General features: G+C 36.0%; 2 protein-coding genes across 18 annotated transcripts in view; one reads left to right on the top strand and one right to left on the bottom strand.

Annotated features, from left to right (window-relative positions):
* CDH11 (cadherin 11) overlaps positions 1 to 18,664 on the bottom strand; it is a 464,785-nt gene that overhangs the window by 13,257 nt on the left and 432,864 nt on the right. For all 17 annotated transcript variants that reach the window (XM_083794688.1, XM_083794697.1, XM_083794684.1 and 14 more), the window contains 5 exons: positions 6,980 to 7,374; positions 5,366 to 5,660; positions 4,488 to 4,607; positions 3,850 to 4,017; positions 730 to 917 (listed from right to left, as the gene is read on the bottom strand). In XM_083794688.1, the coding sequence (XP_083650814.1) occupies positions 730 to 917; positions 3,850 to 4,017; positions 4,488 to 4,607; positions 5,366 to 5,660; positions 6,980 to 7,207 (999 nt within the window). In that variant the 5' untranslated portion in view covers positions 7,208 to 7,374. The remainder of the gene's footprint in view (positions 1 to 729; positions 918 to 3,849; positions 4,018 to 4,487; positions 4,608 to 5,365; positions 5,661 to 6,979; positions 7,375 to 18,664) is intronic.
* LOC310879844 (uncharacterized protein) overlaps positions 1 to 18,664 on the top strand; it is a 796,982-nt gene that overhangs the window by 762,795 nt on the left and 15,523 nt on the right. The window lies entirely within an intron of this gene.

Raw genomic sequence — 18,664 nt, 5'->3', positions numbered from 1 at the left:
AGGAATTGAACCACAGGATAATTTTGATTAAAGGAGATCTCTGGGTCTCCTCCAGAGAGATTGTCCCAATTTACAGAGCAGGGCTAACTTAGAAGTTAGGTTGCCCAGGCATTCTGCTTTGACTTTTGAATATTTCCAAAGGAGATGAATAACTAAAAAGATATGAAGGGCAAAATAAGAATGCTTAAATAATGAATAAGATTCTATGATTTCTAAATCATAATTTGTTTCATAACACTTTTAAAAATCATGCTGATGTATGAAATCACTTTAGTATTTCTGCTGCTTTTGGCATAGCCTGTGACTCCTTCAGAACAGTATTTTGGACAATGCACAGCTGAGGAATTCAAACTATAGGGCATGAGGCTGTTCAGACTGAACATAAAGCAACAGTGAATGTCTGCTACTTATCAGCACTAGGCAAAACTTCATTAACAATGAAGCTGATGGCATTGTATTTTACCGTGACTTTTTATTATGAATTCATTTAGTTTGTGAAATTAATCCACTGTACAGTTTTTATGTAACTCTTCTTGGTTATTTTCTTCCATTCCAATTCAGCTAATGGGGAAATGGAATATTAAGAGTTAATCACAGCTTTAGAAACAAATTAAGTGAAATTGCATTTACTGATATTTTAACTTAGGTGATAACCCATTACTGCCACATACTCTGTCAGAAACAAAGAACACTGCACTTTGGTAGGTTTGAAAGGACAGTACTACTTACCTTCTTAAGCTTTACAACACCTTCCTGAGTCTCATAGTCTGTTGTAATTTCAAACATATCCACTCCATCTCCATCAATGATGCTGTAAGCAACTAAGCCATTTTCTCCAATGTCCGGATCTTTGGCCTTCACTCTTCCTACTTCCTCTCCAGGAACAGCTGCTTCTGACACTGACATCTGGTACACACCTGGCAGAAGGAAAAAAAAAAAAAGACATTTGCCTTAAGTATGCAGTCTGCTCTCCAGTTGTAAATTTGCTCATTTAACTTATAAATTCCAACTAACCACAGTAATTTTTTACTCTTTGAAATTCCCTGAAGGAATGTTATGGTATAAAGAGCTCTGAGAAGGCATCTGTGAAATCTTAAAACACATTGCTAATCTATATAAAATTACCTCTTCATTGATGTTTTACATAACATCTGTATACCTATCTGTTCCGGGAGGGGTTAAAAAGACAATTGATTCGTCAGAATGCAGAAATTGTTGTGATGTCATCAAGCTTATAATTCATATTCAGATGTTACTACAAAAATTGAAGGAAAATTCTGTTTCATATGACTCACAGTATGACATTCAATTCTATACTTGTGAAGTGTTTCTGCCAATTTATTCAGTAGCCACAAATTATATATAATATGAACTGGATAGACCTGACTGCTATACTGCCTAAAGAATAAAACTGCTGCTTTCTATGGCTTTAATTTGGAGTATGAATGTATTGTCATAGTGATTATTACAATTTACCACAACAGAGAATATATACCAATTTGTGTAGGATTCCATACTTAAAAAAAAAAAAAAAAAAAAGGCTTTCCCTCATCAAAGTTAAAAAGGAAAACCATCCCCAAATATCCCATAGTTATGGTGCTACACGTTTCTCTTTGTGTATTAAGGACACTAGAGCAGACCAATACTCTTTCTGGGTAAATCTCCTACCAAAAGTTGTCCTGTAGGGACCATTGCTTCCTGGACCTTCCCAACCTACCACAGTGTTCACATAACATAACCTGGTTCTAAACCTACAAATCTATGTCAGCATTTTCTGCCATTTCATCAATATAAGTGAATAAAAAAATAATAATACAAACAACAAAACAGCATGAGAAAATGAAATAATCTAATTTATCCTCCTCTCCATAATTGTTCTTTGTTGCTACAGTAGCACTCTAGGAACATCCGGAGACTTACACCAGGCAGGGACTTGGCTCATTACCCGTAAAAACAATTGGCACATGTCATGGAAATAGGCCATTAACTCCTGTCACAAAGAATCCAAAATTTAAGCACATAACTCATTAAGGGTTTGAGCAATGAACAAAACAAAAAGAAAAAAAAAAGGTAAAAAAAATTGCATTTGGCTATTTATATAAACCGGTCAAATCCTGGTTTTGTTACAAAACACTCCCAATTAAGGTTTTAAAATTAGGTGCAAATGATTAAGTCAAATAACTGATAGTTCACATTTGCAAACATTGATTTAAATATTTTCACAGAACATATTTTTTATTTTTTTTTTTTGCACTCAGTAAAATGACTAGAATTTGCTGAGAAAAATACATCATTTGATGGAGTTACTGAGCAAAAATACCATGTAGTGGGGTCCCAGGATATGACTGGATTAAAAAGATATGTTTGTGAAGTGTGTAGAACCTGACATTTTTAGGATTTAACACTTTTCTGTTAGAATGTAGAAAACGCTAACAGATTTTTACATTTACAGACTGGCTATGTCATTTAAGCTCTGGCTTGAGGGTCCAGGAAACTGCAGCATGAGCAGAGAGCCATGTTCACATCCAGGATGTATCACTGTTGTACGGATGCTCAGAGGGGAAGCAGGGTGGGGTAGGATGGTGCATATGCTGCGCTCCAAAACAATCCCATGCAGAGATGAGATGTAGGACAGCTGTGTGGGTCCATTAATATACTTCCACCCAACTGTGAAGACTGAATCTGTTAATGTCATCCCTGACTAATTTTGTACATGAAAAATAAATAGCACAGGTATTGAAATAGACTTTATTTGACCACCAGCAATATACGTCAACCATCAATTTGAACATGTAATTGTACCAAATTTGGTTTTATTGCCATGATAAATATAAAGCATAAGGAGTATCCAGTCTTAACTTTTATCCTTACTGACATACATCGTTCCCTGAGAGTGTTTAGAGAAGTAAAACATGAAGCATCAACACTGAAAATGAAAGGCTATGTGAAAATAAAAAATGATGCTCACTCGAGGGTCTGTCAAAGACCTGAAAGGGCATAATCAGGAGCTGTTAATAGGCTGTACAACACTTCTGTCAAGGGTCCAAAAAGCAAGACTCTTGGACCCTGAGAAATACAGCTGTAAGAACATAAAGTAGATCTCCTTTCCTTTGTCAATCTTCATCGATAAACAAAATGGATTACTGAAAGGCTTGAGGTGAGGCCACTTGGAGACTTCTCTCAAACATGGGTAACCTTTACTGCTTTCTGCTGCACACACACTATGAGAATACTATTTACTGGATCTCTCCCACAACAAAAGAATCTGTTCCTATATAAAACATGTAGGAATTTTGTTTTAACCTCCTCCTATTTCCCCACAAAGATTACTTAATATTCTCATTGTCTGAGCAGAGAAGTAAACGCACTTTGATTTTTAAAAGTCTTTTACATCCACACTATAATTACGAAAATGAGAAAGGCAGTAAACCAGCTTAGCCTAGAACTGCTGCAGGGGAGGTACGTCTTCTAGTACAGATTTGCTTGAACTGTCCCGGAAAATGAGACTTCTTTCTCCATTAACAAGGAAGTCCACACTATGTCTCCCTGATCACATCACAGGTATATTTCTAATATAACATGGTCCAGTAGTGTTAAAAATTAAGTATTGAGTTAGGAATCTTTGAAATCCAATTTTAACCTTAAAAAATGGCTCATTGCAACACAAAGTAAATCACCCAGATACTGAAGTTCTATATGTTATTAGCAAAAATGTGCAAATAATATTTGTCTATTCCTACGTGTGCTGTGATAATCCATCAGTTACTGCTTTTTGAAGTTTTGAATATGTCTGATATTATGCAAATACGGGTATTAGTAATATATGTGATTAAGAACTGTGTTACTTACTTTGTGGGAACTTTGGTGGGTTGTCATTGACATCTGTAAGTGTAATTGTCACTTTGGTTGTCCCTGAGAGGCCTCCCATGTGTCCTCCCATATCTTTTGCCTGTATTACAACATGATACTCTTCCTTAGCTTCTCTGTCCATATTTGGAAGGGCAGTTCGGATAATTCCTATAAATACAAAGAAAATATGTCACATACGAATTTTCACATGTTCACGTCATGAAAAACAGGACAGTTTTTTTAACATGTATTAAAATGCAGAAATATTTGCAATAATGTTCCAGATTCTCTTTCCTCTATGCTGTGCATGACACTATGAAAGTAAACTAGCCCAAATATTTAGAATAGTTGAGCACAGAGCTGCCCCAGAGAATTACAGTTCAGCACAGAAACTGTTATTTCTATCATACCATATCATACCACAAAAGATAGAGACATCTTTCTAGTGTAGTGTACCAAGAAGCTCTACTGAATGCCAGGGGAACAACCTGCTAAGCAGCTTAGCTAGCATCAAGAGAGAACAAGGAAGCTTTGCTCAAACACATCAGCACATGTACTGCCTTGGTCAGTATATTTAATTCTTCATTTTAATGGATTCCAGTTATGAGGTCCTACTCAAATAAACTGGTCAATAATACCTGTTTGAGCTTCCACCGAGAAGTACGGCTGACCTTCAAGAATACTGTAAACCAGTTTGGCACTGTTCCCATATGTAGGATCATCAGCATCTGAAGCCGTTACCTGAATAACGGATGTACCTAAAGATGGAAAGCAAAGACAGAGGAAATACAAACAAAAGCAAATGTGTCTGTAAGAACCAAGCAGAGATACTTTCAGTGTGGCTACATCTTTTTTTTTCCAGGTTTGGTAAATGAAAAAATTCACTTAGCAATTTATACATGACAGAATAAACTTATAAAATCCACAAAGATTTGTCACCAACTGTGATGTGGATTAATGTTCTAAACACTGAATGTATAAAAGTCAGCAGTCACTCTGTATCATTGTGCTTTTTTTTTCCTCAACAGTTTATAGCACTATATTCCTTCTGTCATTGGACAGCCAAACAACAGTTTTCTTTTTACATTTTCCTCAAAAAGTGTCAGAGAAATCATTCCTGTAGAAATCTCTGTGATATACACACGCTCAAACAAGAGATAAAAATGGAATAAATAGTGTGGCAATAGCTCTTTAGCTTTACTACACAGCTCAGCCAAAGGAATGATCTTGATGTTTACCCCAGAGGATTCACACTCCATAAATTCTAGGGGAGCCTCATACTCCTGCCTAGGAAGAAACAGATGTGTTCTAGGAGCAATCTAGAGACACCTCAACCATGACAGTAGCTCAACAAGCTTTGATTTGGTCAGCAAATTAGATAAATTGACTGAGTCACAGACTGAGCTTGAAGAAAATTTACCTCCCAAAATTCTAGAAGAATTAGATTAAGCCAAGAAGTACTGACAATGCAACATCCTCAAAAAACAGGGACTGAAGTACATTTATGAGTACTCACCTACATTTGATCTCTCTGGCACATTGGCATGGTAGTTTTCATGAAGGAACTCAGGCGGGTTGTCATTTATATCTTGAACTTTGACAATGAATTCAGAGGGTGGTTCCAAAGGTCTGTTAGTGTTCCTGTCTACAGCTTGTGCCGTGAGAGTGTACTGAGCTCTCTCCTCCCGGTCCAGTGTCTTTGTTGCATGGATGTTCCCTGATTTGTCATCAATAACAAAAATGATTCCTGCTCCTTCACCTGAGAGAATGTATTTAATGTTTCCGTCTCCAGAATCAATATCTGAATGAAGCTACAAAATGAGAAACAGATATACTTTAACAAGATAGCATAAATTTCATGTATGTGTTTACCAAAAAAAAAAAAAGAAAAAAGAAAAAAAACCATAAAATTAGTATAATTTCACAGTTTTCTAAAATCTTGTCTTACACTAGGCAATAATCCATACACAAGCCCATGCTATGAACATCTGCCCTGCATTCAGACACTGCCTGCATAGAGTTGCATGCTACCACACACAGAGTGCAACTGAGACTCAAGCTTTGAGATTTAAGGAAGAAAATACATGAGAAGTTAGTTATAACAGGATCCTTATTTAAATGAAGTTGGAAGAAAGAGCTTTACAGAGTTTTTACAAAGGTTTTGTACCTTTCATGCTAATCAGATTCTGCAAAATGTAGAATTCTACCGTGTAAAAAAAGTTAATTGACAGATGGGATGTAACAAATGAGCCAGTCGTTGATTGCCAACTAGGTTTTACTTTCAACCTCTTTGTTACAAAAAAAGTAACAAGTCCTTACTGAATTATCTTACTTTCACAATTGTACACTTCAGTTTGATGAATGAAGGGAATATTGAGCCAAATTATGGATTTATTGATTTTATGTTTACATCTACAAATTGTATGCTTCTAACCATCTTGCAAACAAGAATACCCAGAATGGTGTTTGGTGTCATTGATCCAGTTCTCCACTCTTTGTGTTGGCATTAAGTCAGCACAGTTCAGCTGACTCATTATAAACTGGTAAATATGCCTTTTTTTTTTTTAAATATATATATATATACACACACACACACACACATATAGTCAGTTACTGTTAGATAGTAACAGAAAAAAAGACCAGTCCAGGATGTGTGTATATACATACGTACACACAGATACATATCTTCTACTATATATATACCTACCCCTCATATACTTAATTTTACTGATAACTGTAAAATGAAAGGATGAAGAGATATTTTTGAGCTGTACACTTTTACTGAGCTGCTGGGTTAGACATTACACTTTTAATTACTCATTTTAAAGAGAATGATACCAGATATTCTTGGGACATGCTGTTGTTCAAGTGATTGCTGTGGTCTTAAATGACAACTATATGCATTCATTCAAACACTGCTGAGGTCAACAAAAAAAACTTGTATTCACTTAGGTTGTTTTTGATTAGCTCCTTAATTGAACTACAATAACGTGATTAATTTTAGGTAAATAAGTAGCTGCTGAAGAAAGAGCTAATGCAACAGAAAAGCAATGGCAAGAAAAAGAACAACTCACAAAATAATGATATTAATTAGTGAATATTAATCAGTGAATGAAAAACAAATTCTTACCCTTCCCACTAGTACAGGATCTGGTCCCGTGTACTCTTCTATAACAAAGAACTGATTCCACACCCAGCCTCTTTTTGAACGATGAAGAATTTGTCCTTCTTTTCCTTTTTCATGGTGACCATGAAGTGATGGCCTTGTGTGGTTCAGTTTTTCTGTAGTTATGGCATGGCTGTAATACAGCATGCCCAGGCAGATAAGAGCGGCATGTAAACAATTGTCCTCCTTCATTTTTGGTTATTTTGTAGGCACAGGAGTATTCGAGAATCTACCCCTTCCACCTTGGAAGTCAAAAAGTTTGGGCCACTTAAGAGTTTCAGATAAAATGTTCTGCACATAGGTTGCAACCACACATTGAATGCATCACTTTAATGCTCTGCAGCTTCCCAACTTAATTCCTGAAAGAAAGTAAAATGGACAAAAATGTCAATTCTTTTATGTCTCTGAGGTGCAATAATTTCTTTATCAAGCAAAACATAATTAGAACTAACTTGGAACGTTTTGAGATAACAAGATTAAAATATAAAAATGATTACGAAATACTAAGTAACAAGCATAGTTGGTGCTTTAGTACATGTAACTACCACCTTATAAAATCTCCTGACTTGCTGGTTGGGGGCACTCATTTGGAAGTTGAATTATATTCCCTCATGATCCTTCCAAATGGACTTAGCCCAAGATGCGAGATGACTGTAGAAATACCTAATTTATATCTAAGCCTTCTTAGAAGCTTAGATATAAGCCTTAGATATAAGCTGTTAAGCCATAGGTTTAGATATAAGACAGATACCAAGATACTTGCTTATCAAGATTGGAATATTTCTACACATGCCTGCAAAAAGGCCTTGGAATGACCAACAGATTTTCATGCCCAAAAATAAATGCCTGGGGGTTTCAAGGCAGGAGCAGTGGCTGACCGGACTCTGAGGACCTAAATTTTGGACTTAGGTCCTTGAAGTAGCATTTCCACTCCCTCTGAGGATCAAGTCATCAAAGCTGAGAAGCAGCACTGATTGCCAATGTTTCTGTCTGTGTTCTGGTGATGATAAATGCCATAAACTAACACAAACATATTTAGATACTTTTGATAATACAGCAATTGATGTGGCTATTTGCTCCTGTTTTCCCTGTGGTATAAATTACCAGAATTACATTGATGCTTATTTTCTAGTATTTTTTATAATACTAGGTCAGAATTAATATTTGAAGCAGCAATTGTGTAATAGAGTGAAACCTGAACTAAGGTCTACAACTCCATCAGTTAACGATCCATCTTAAAGGCCACTTTGACTTATCACTTGGGTTTCCAACATCAATTCTTCAATCTTCACAGAGCACCTAATTTTTACTAGGTCCCTAGGGTGTTTTGTTTCATTTTTCAGTGTAATTCGTTTTATTCTTCTGCAACACACTAATAAAACACTCAACGTTATATTCATACAGGCATATGTATAAATTTCTACCATCTTCTTTAAAACAGAATCATTTTTCATGAGAAATAAGAAGGTACTCTTAGCACAGAAAATGTGAATATAGGGAAAAGCTTCTACCTACATCACTACCTATAACTCCGGCAACAAATAAACACCTCACTAATAACCAGCCCACTCGTCTTGGGAAGTCTTTCTCAAATCCTGGGCACTCATGTCTTCCCATCCACATTCCTTTGCACAGTTACGTAACAACACACACTGAACATTGAGATATTGAGTTTTATAAATAATTCATAAATAAGGAAGGAAATATTTGTTTTTCATTTCCTCAAAAAAGCTGCTTTTAATTTTTTTTGAAAACTGAAATAACTTCAGTTATAACACCATAATGACTCCAGCATAGTGAATTAAATGAAAGTCCCACATTTAAATATAAACATAATCTGGCACGAAGTGAGGAATTTCTACATTCGCTTTTCTTAAGCGTATTTATTCATTACAGCATTTGGTGTATCCATTTCATTTTTTACTACTGTTACACGATGCCACATTACAGATGACTCATAATAGCATGGGAGATATGAAAAAGAAAACGATCTCTTATTTTGGTCAGAAAAATGCTCTTAAAATTCAGTTATTCTAATACAACATTTGCATGTGAACTGTGGAGCATTAGGCCTGTATTTTCAGAGCTTTTTATATCTCTAATTTGTTGAGAGGTAAAAATCAGGTAGGACTTAAAGGACATGAAAAATTTTATTTAACCTGTTTTAGAAGTGGCTTAAGTATGATAAGTCTTTCAACACTAATTATTGCAGTACCTTTTGATGATAAGAAGTTCTAAAAGGAAAGGACATTGATTTTTTTTCTATGTAAAACTGAAAAAAAAAATCCTATTTGAAACCCCTAGTATGCAGTATTTACTTACCAAGCTTCCCTGCCATTTAACTATCTATTAACCCAAGGATCTTTTTAAATACAATCCATCAAATTCTGTACTCATCCCACAGATGTAAAATGAGCTCTTCTGTCTTGTTTAAGAAACACCTCTGGGTTTACATCATTGTGGTAGGCAAAATTTGACCCCACAGCAAGCAGGCTCTGTTAACTCTTTTGGGTAGTCTGTCTACAGAAATTCAGTGGTGTAACTAAATTATAAATAATAAAGTTACATCACTAAAAAAAAAAAATAATTTACATAGTAAGACCAGTTCAGTCTGCTTCGAAGTTGCATTCAGTTAATCAACAATACTGCTGCTTCAGAAGTAGTTTGCTAGGGGGTGTCCTTTCAGCCAAATAGCCTTCAGTGCCATGTCCAGTATAGCTAATTATGCTGGACGAGTATACTAGCATGGTATTTGTGTGCAGCAATTACTAGTGGGGTTGTTAAGCAGGGTCTACATGCTCCAAACAGAAGTGAAATAGAAAGGCATGCCTAGACAGCTGTGCATTTTATAACCTGCTGCTAAAAAATGTTAAGTAAACTGCTTACATTACTAGATTTTGGATGTGTTTGAAAATTAAACTCTCTGATAATTACTCTTCATTAACATCCCATAATGATCTCAACAATGAAAATAAGTAAACAAATATGACCATTATTCCCAAACTTCTCAATACTGTTATGTAAATCAGTAAACACTTTATAAAGATGCTTAATAATAATGGAAGAGCCAAGCTGACACATACCCTGGTCATTATCAGCTATTCAAGTATGAAGTGCTGGAAACAAAACATTAATCACACATCCATGCTTAATTTACTAATGAGGATTTAATACAAAAATTGCTTGCTACCTTTTGTTTTTATTCTCTCTACATATATAGAGAGGGAGCAATAATGCTACATGTCTTCAGGTTATATCTCATCCTATGAACACTGTTTGGGCAAAAAAAATAAATCACTATAGCTCTTAAATGGTAATTACTTCTATTTTGAGTTACATTGTGAAAGGACTCCATGCTAGTAATACCAACATGGCTCTTAAGTATGTGATCTGCTGCTAGATAGGTGAGAGCTGCAGGCTGGAAGGTCTGCCCAGCCTCCGCGTGCCCCCCTCTCCTTCTCCCTGCCTGCAGTTCATTCTCTCTGTTCCCTTACATAGAGGCTGCCACAGTGGTAAGCCCTATGACTCCTATTGTCATTAGAAAAGTTAATAATATAAAGCAATATAAAGTTCCACTGAAGTCTGTGAAATAATTAAATTCCTAACAGCTACAGCTTGGCTTTCTGCAAGGTACTTTCTTACTAAAAGGCAAGGTGCACAAGATGCTCTTTAGCTATAGTTAAAATAAACTGCATTAGGAATGAAGTGGTATTATTAACAAAAAACAAGTCTTTTTTTTTTTTTCTTTTTCAAAACAATCTACTCAAGGCCTTTCAAATATTTTAACACAACTCAGCTGCTGAAAGCTAACAGTTTCCCATTTTTTTCAGGCAGAAAATATAGAAAAACAGCTACGCAATTTATAAAGCTTTTCCTTTTCTCCCATGGACGGTGCTGAGGGACAAATACCTCATCATCCTCTAAGCATGGAATACAGATCTGAGGCCGGCACTTGCAGCAGCTAGCTGGAATGCTGCTCTGGTCAGAGTCCACACGTTCTCTGTGGGTAGCACTTACTTTCAGACACTGCACAACATTACACATACAGGGAACTGTCACAACCATTTGCTGTGACTGTTTCTAGACTTTTTTTTAAAGTCATGATCTGAGAGAGATCCTCAACATCGTTGTTATTTCTGCACACAGATTTTATTCCTCAACTACAGCAAACAGAATCTGGGTGGGCATTTGACCAAATTGCAACATCCTGATGTTTTTTCCATTGTTGCTTAGAATTACACAACTTGTAATTTTGAAATCCTAGGTTTTCCTTAGAAATCTGTAAAAATCCAGTCTTGCTTCCCTCTTCCTTAAGTGGAAGAATGGATACCAGGCTTGAACTAAGAAACACCTTTTCACAAAAGCAGCAATTCCATTAACAGATTTCAATCACATACAAACAAACATTCACAATTTTGGTACCAAATAACAGCTCTATCAGAGTAAAGGAAAAACCGTGCAGTACACAAGATTAAATCACAACAGTGGCATACATGAATGCAAAGGGACTCCAAAATGCTCCCATGTAAGTTATCAGTTGACGTACGTAAGACTGAGAATTGTTAAAACAATATTTAGTCCACACTCTGAAGAACATCATGCATAGGGGGATGTCAAAATGTTTGCATGGAAATGCAGTATTTCTCCCTAAATAGCTGTGAGAAGAAGCTGTCAGGGCACTTCTAGCTATGTGGATAATAGGTCTATGTTCTTTAGTTACAGTTGTTACTTATTTTTGGAAATGCAAAGCTAACAAATTTCAATTTTATCATAAGCAAAGTCTGTTCTGCTACCACTAGAAAATACAATCCATCACTATTCCTAGTGAAAATACATTATTCAACTAATTAAGAACTCATCCATCAGCAACCTGAAAAATATTAAAATTATGTCCACAGACTACAGCACAGTGTAGAGCCGGAGTATTGGCGGCTCCAGCATGCATCAGCTCCACTGCCCTTCTGCATCCTCGCACTGAGACTGCAAAATGCAGAGGCACAGCAGAGAGGTGGTGTCAGCTCTAACAGGCTAATCTGAAAAGTCAGTCTGCTCGACAAAACTTCATACACAAATTTGAATGACTGCTTATAGATGACTAACAGACAAAAATAAAGAGCCAGCAATGATTATTTTAATGACAAGACCAGTCACGGAAATGGTCTAGCCAATTTTAAATTTCTTTCATTATATTTATAGCAAAAATAATCCCAAACATTCATGCTGACTTCCTGTGTGCTATTAAATGACCATATGCCAAATTATAATAGACTAAACAATTTTTTCTGATTTGTCTAGGCTACAACTTCTGGATGATACATTAAAACAGCAATTGTTCTCAGGAATACACTTGGCAGAAAGCAGTCAAGAGCGCAGTGTAGCAATATAATAACAGATGATTATATTCTGAAATGTTTTGCAAGAGTGTCAAGTAAATATAGCAAACTACCAGTCCAAATGAGATTTTAGCTGTAATTAGAATTAGCTGAAAAGATGAACAATTTATTTTACAATAATTTTATTGTCAGATGAAAAAATGAATAGTTTTTTAATGACAGCATAAATATTGGATCCTGGTAGCTCTGGAGGTCAGAACACCCGAGCTCTGGGCAGAAGGATGCAGCACCTCCACAGCTGGAGGAGCCCCCACAGCCCATGGCAGGGAGGGACCCATTGAGGCTGGGCAGTGCCCCAGCTCCTCAGGGACCTCTCGTCCATGCAGGCAGGTGTTGCAAAACCAACCTGGACGTTTCTCTCCTTTAGGGTCAGGGCCATTCTGAACAGGCTTGGGGCTCATGATCTGTGGCTTAACTTAAATGGTTCATTATTTCTTCCTTGAATACTACAGTCAGGGTCATGAAAATGAACAGTTCCTATGGAAAGAAGGTAGGAAAGATTTCCAGATCAAATAATCAGTTAAGTCCCAGTGAGCCCATACTGGTTAATCTTTAGGGCACATCCTGAATTTAACTGCTTTGGGAGTTTTTATTAAAAGACATGAACTGAGGGATGTGGACTAGTTCTATGTGCAAGTGTACATCTGTCTGATACTGATGTGCATTTGTAAATGTATGCGTAGCAGCGTGAATACAGGATTTAGACATGCCATGTATTTTTATCACCTTGTAGAAATGCTGCATTCTAATACCTGATGCCTAAGTATTTTCGAGAAATTCACATAATTAATATGAAAATATTTTTTTTAGTGAAGCTAATTCTTGCTGCAGAAAGCTACTCAGCCCTAATCAGTAAGTTTCACATATCTTGATAACTTAATCTTTGGTTTCAATTCAATTTTTCCCCTCTTAACAGAACTTTGTTTTCCTCCTTGACTCATTTCAAGAAAATGGCATCTAAACATTTAAAAATATCCTGGTCCCTTTTGATTATGAAACAAGATAAAATACTTAGTATTTTGTATGTTTTTTTTTTTTTTCTATTTTAAAAGTAACTTCCACGTTTGACTTAGTTCTATCAATTGCTTTTTGCTTTTAAACTGCACTGCATTATCAGACCAATCTCTGAATACGTTTTTTAGCTTAGATAGACTCATTGCAAACAATTCTTGTGGAAGAGAAGGCACATCTCATTTTATTTACTTGAAATAGTGTTTCACAAAGTATCAGATCTGCTATACAGCCTATCCAGATTGCATGATACACATGGAAAAAACAGTTCCAAGAACAAGTCCTTCAGTCCTGAAAAATGCCAGAGATTCTAGGTACCCTGAATCTGGACAAGATTAGAATTAAAATTAGAATTACTGTATTTTCCCACTGGAACCAGAGTATGCCTGGTTTTTTCTTCCCAGAGCTACCTATATGATGCACAGAACTGAAAAAGGTACAACACTGGCACCTCATCATTTCATCATTCCCAAGGTGTACTTTAAATGGAATGAGCTGAATGAAAGGACAAGACAATATTCATTGTTTTTGTTTGTTTGTTTGTTTGTTTTTGTTGTTGTTTGTTTTTTGTTTTTAAAAAAACTTTCAGCTGCACTACAGTAGTGAAGGGCTTTGTGCATGTTATTCCAGTCAGGAAATCATCCCATCAGGAGATGGATTTTCACTTCCTCCAGTGAACCCCTTCTCCCACAGCAGCATCAGGACACAGAGCTCTATTCATATACCCATAGAGTTCCTTCTCGAAGTGCCAGAATCGTGGCCCTTACTCATCACATACAAAATAGGAAAATGAAAAACTAAAAGACTCCAAACCCAGCTAACTGACTTTATGAATATGACAAATCCCATGAGACTAGTCATGTATATAATTATCTACTGGCAGTCAAGCATTAAAGGACAATATCCAGTAGTCTAATGTAAAACATTTTGTTTAAATGACAAGAGCTCTGATCTCTGATATAGGAAAAGATTTTCATGCTGTATATGTAACCGGTAAATCTCATTTTTCTCAATGTTTAATTCTAAAACAGACCGCCAGCAACTAACTCCCTGTGAGCCCTTCAGAGGCACTAAATCTCTCTTCTTGGTGAAGCATATTTCAGGTCTCACTGGAGCAAACAGCAAATAACCCTCATCTGAATGCAAATTGATATCAAGTCTTTTGTGTCACTCACAAAACATAATTAGGCTTTTGAGACAAAAGTAGTCCATAAAAGGAATTTTTTTTAATCTTTAAAGATATTTGGGAAAACAATTCTGCTAGTTATTCCACTAAATGAGAGCCACACCCCCCGCCCCCCCCCCCCCAACACACTCTTCATATTCCACTGTGTTGCATGGGAGCATGATGCAATTATAAAGGATTATAACCCAAAGTTGCAGTTTTGCGGAATTAACGTGTGTATATATTTAAGTTTATATATCGTGTGCAAACAGATGAAACTTCTAGGGATATCCTGCTATAGCAAGGCTCTAGGTCATGGTAAGATTTGTATGTACTAAATATATAAATAAAATCTTAACAGAACAGGTGATTTTCATCTTTAGCAATAAAAGTTACCTTCTAAAATGCATAGTAAGCTTTGTAGAATCCTATTCTGAGTTCTGTAGAATCTTGTGCATAGAAATCCTAATCCTTTGCAATTTTAAATTATATTTTATAGCAGTGTATAGGATTACTGAGATGTTTAAAGCCAATAATCCCCAGCTGCTCCAAAGAATAGTTTCTGAAATGTAGCCATATTTTCCTGTAGCAGCTTTGAGATTCAGTGTTAGGAAGCCATAGACAAAGAACCATAAAATGATGGTTCTTTGAAAATAGAAGTCACTTTGAAAGAAAGAGGAAGAAAAATAACCTCTTTATATTGTGATATATCCTTCAGTATTCACCTCTGAAACAATCGTGGAAGGCAAGTATTTTTACCAGACTTTGATTTAATTTGTACTCATTCAAGAAGAGTGAAATTGCCATTTGGTGTTGCTCATACAAAGCAGTAGAAAGTAGGAAGACAACTTAGTACATTATGAAGTGAATGACATAGAAATAAGCCTGAGAGAGTGATATTAAAAGGCTTGGGAAATGAAAAATGGCTGTAAACAGAGTTTTACATTTACTTGCTGCCCCAGGGAGATCCACTTAAGATAAATGTGACAGAGGCTGTCTGTTTTTAAGCATAAACTCTACAGGAAAACAACTAGCATAAGAAAGGTAGTCTTATTAAAGAACATGGTGATTGATAGAGTCATTTGAAGTAATGACTAAGCTCTTCGTAGAGTTTATTTTAAATAGTAATTGCATTCTCGCGCATCTCAGACAAACTGGAATTCTTATAATTTCTTGTAAACTGAAAGCCCAATATAGCTACAGCTTATGCCCATGCTAGTTTTAATATATTTTTCTATTATGTAAGTGGTTATAAATGACACCTCTAGGAGAAAGTAAGTGGCATCTAAAATCAACTTACTTCCAACTACTAATACTGTGCTCAGATGCTAAGACAACCCTGAATATTTTTCTCTAAGAATTTATAACTAACACTTGTGCTGTGACTGGGGGTCTTTTTGGTTTATGACAAAAATGAGACAAAGTCAAGATTAAGGAATGATAACTGAGAACCTAGCAAAAACTAATGACTACAGGCAGGCCTATTCAGCTACCAAACCAAGCCAGAACGAATTCCAGCAAATGATCAATTTCTGTTCTGATCTACAACCTCTTGCTGAAGGGCAAACATCCTCCACGCAATCAGAAATCTAAACTGAATCTGCTGTGTTGTACTTACAGCTTCATTTCTAGAGGCAGCTTCAGCAGTGCTGTTGAAATGCCAGACAATTATAGCATCTTGCGTGGTCTTTATATAACCAACATAAATACATAACACTAAAGAGCACAAAAGCTATGGAACGTCTTTCTCTACAACACATTTTATAGTGCCAAAGCTTTTGGGTTATTCTGGTTGAAGTCCTACTATGTAGTGAAAGCAGTTACCCAATGCAGATATTGCATAGTTTTTGCATACCCCATGCACAGCATGTGTAATACATTTACATATATATAAAGTACCTTAGAATGGAGTTTCCCATACAGTTCTTTTTTTTTTTCCTCTCCAGAACACCAAAATACTTTAAAAATATTTTTCTTCAAAAAAAGTGATTCCAGTTTATCATAGAAATAATTACTTCTGCAAAACATCTGAGCAGGGAATGCACTGCTATATCTATAATCAATTTCTTCACTGCACAGAGCCTTCCTCTACAAAATGTTTTGCCACTTTGAATAGAATTCTACTAGACTACTCGATCCCCTGGTCCCCTTCAATTTGATCTCCGTCAAGTAGGAAGGTTTCTGATAGAAGATTGCCACTTCAGAAGCACATGCAAACCACCTTGAAAAGACAGCAGTTTGTTTAAGTCTAGCAACCATTGTGATTCTCATTTAGAGAGGCTCACATAATTAGATTCTCTGTAACACTTATCTTTATAAAACTTGACAACTTAGTGAATTACCAAGAGTCTCTTTCATTTTCAAATACATTTGACAGGGAAAGAAAGGTGAGAGCTAAATTTCTAATCAAATTCCCCTCCTTTTCTCAGCTTTCTTGGAGCTGCAGAGGGATGAGTTCAGATCCTTCAGCCATGCATATGCAAGGTTCTTTCTGATTGCTTGCTTAACTGTTCAAGTTGAGTGCAAATTTCCTCCATAAAGAGCATAAAAGCCACTTTGAGATATTTTGAATGAACAATTGAATCAATAATTAATTTTTTCATAGGCAGATATTGTCTGTGAAGAGACTATTTTGGCTCAACAGCATGAGGCAATAACAACAGAATACTCAAACCCATTCCTAATGCAGTGTCAATAGCCCTAATAAAAGACACCATCACTGTTGAGGTACCTAACGGGAGGCTAAAGCAGACAGGATCAAAACTGCAGATTTAACTGATTATTTAAAATCCATTAAATCACAAGATTATAATTCAAGCAATGTTTTCATGAGTATTTCCTGGGACATCTTGTTGTAAGTAGTCACCATAGAACTTTTGCACTTTAAAAAAACCACACGCACAAACAAAAAAATGCCTTCATTAGAGATAACCTTCCCTTTGGCCCCCGTGTGGTGTGATCTGCTCTGAGCACAAATCAGAGGAGCCATTTGTATATTCACTGTTCCAAGTGATGTGATCCAAAGCTATGAGGACTAAAACATAATTCCCAGTATTACGATAAAAATAAAACAAAATAAAATAAAATTTAAAAAGGGCAATGAGGTGCTGAGGTGCTGCAGTTAGACGCTAAGCATATAAATAGATGCTAAGCAAAAAAACAGGCTTGCCAGCTTGCAATTAAAATTTGTTTTTCACGCAAGTGATACATGTGCAAAAAAAGAGCAAAAGATTCAGTGTATTTTACATGAACATAATTCGTTCCAAGTCAAACCTGTTCAATTTTATATTTCTAACTGATCATACGGAACACTAACACATCCCAGAGAGTACGGATTGGCCTATTTCTGACCTGTAATTACAGGTGATTGTGACAAACCACTTCATTGCTATTCTTCTGATAAACACCATTAACAACAAGAGCTGGGAAACAGTGGCTTCCTGCTGTTAGAACGATGCTTGGGGCCTACGCGATAATGCAGAAGAGGCAAACTTCAAATATCTTGAACCTATAGCTGTTCTTGCATAAAAACACTAGCTTCGGAAACTGATTTTCCACAGAAAGCTGATCATGGGAAATTGGCAAAAATGGGCATTTGTTTAATTAGATTAGTGTTATTCATAGCTGAAGCTATGAATCAGCTAGATTAGATATATTCTGGAAGTGCATTACTTGAATATGAAATACTCTACCTCTTGCCATTTATTTTTTTTTATGTCAAGCGCAAATCTTGACCTTAACAGAGCAATAATCAGGATTTGTGGCATATATTTACAGCTTAGATCAACATTCTTAGATCATTAATGTCCTTGTTAACAACAGGACAGTAGGAAAGTATTTGTATGTGAATAAACACATGGCCAGTCAAGTAAAGCTTTAGATTCTGGATCTGTAACAGATAGCTTTCTCTCTAATGGAGACCAGTGATGTGTGACTTAAAAATGAGCTTGAGGAAAAGAAACGGGAAAACAACCTGACACTTGGTAGAATTGCTGGATTGAAAGCAGCGTAATTTTTGGATGGAATGACCATAATATTAGGCAAGTACACATGAAAGAATTTATATTCATGGAAGAAAAA

The sequence above is a fragment of the Anser anser genome (assembly GCF_964211835.1).
Source record: "Anser anser genome assembly, chromosome: 11".
NCBI classification, from domain to species: domain Eukaryota; kingdom Metazoa; phylum Chordata; class Aves; order Anseriformes; family Anatidae; genus Anser; species Anser anser.
This window is presented reverse-complemented; position numbering and strand designations above follow the sequence as displayed.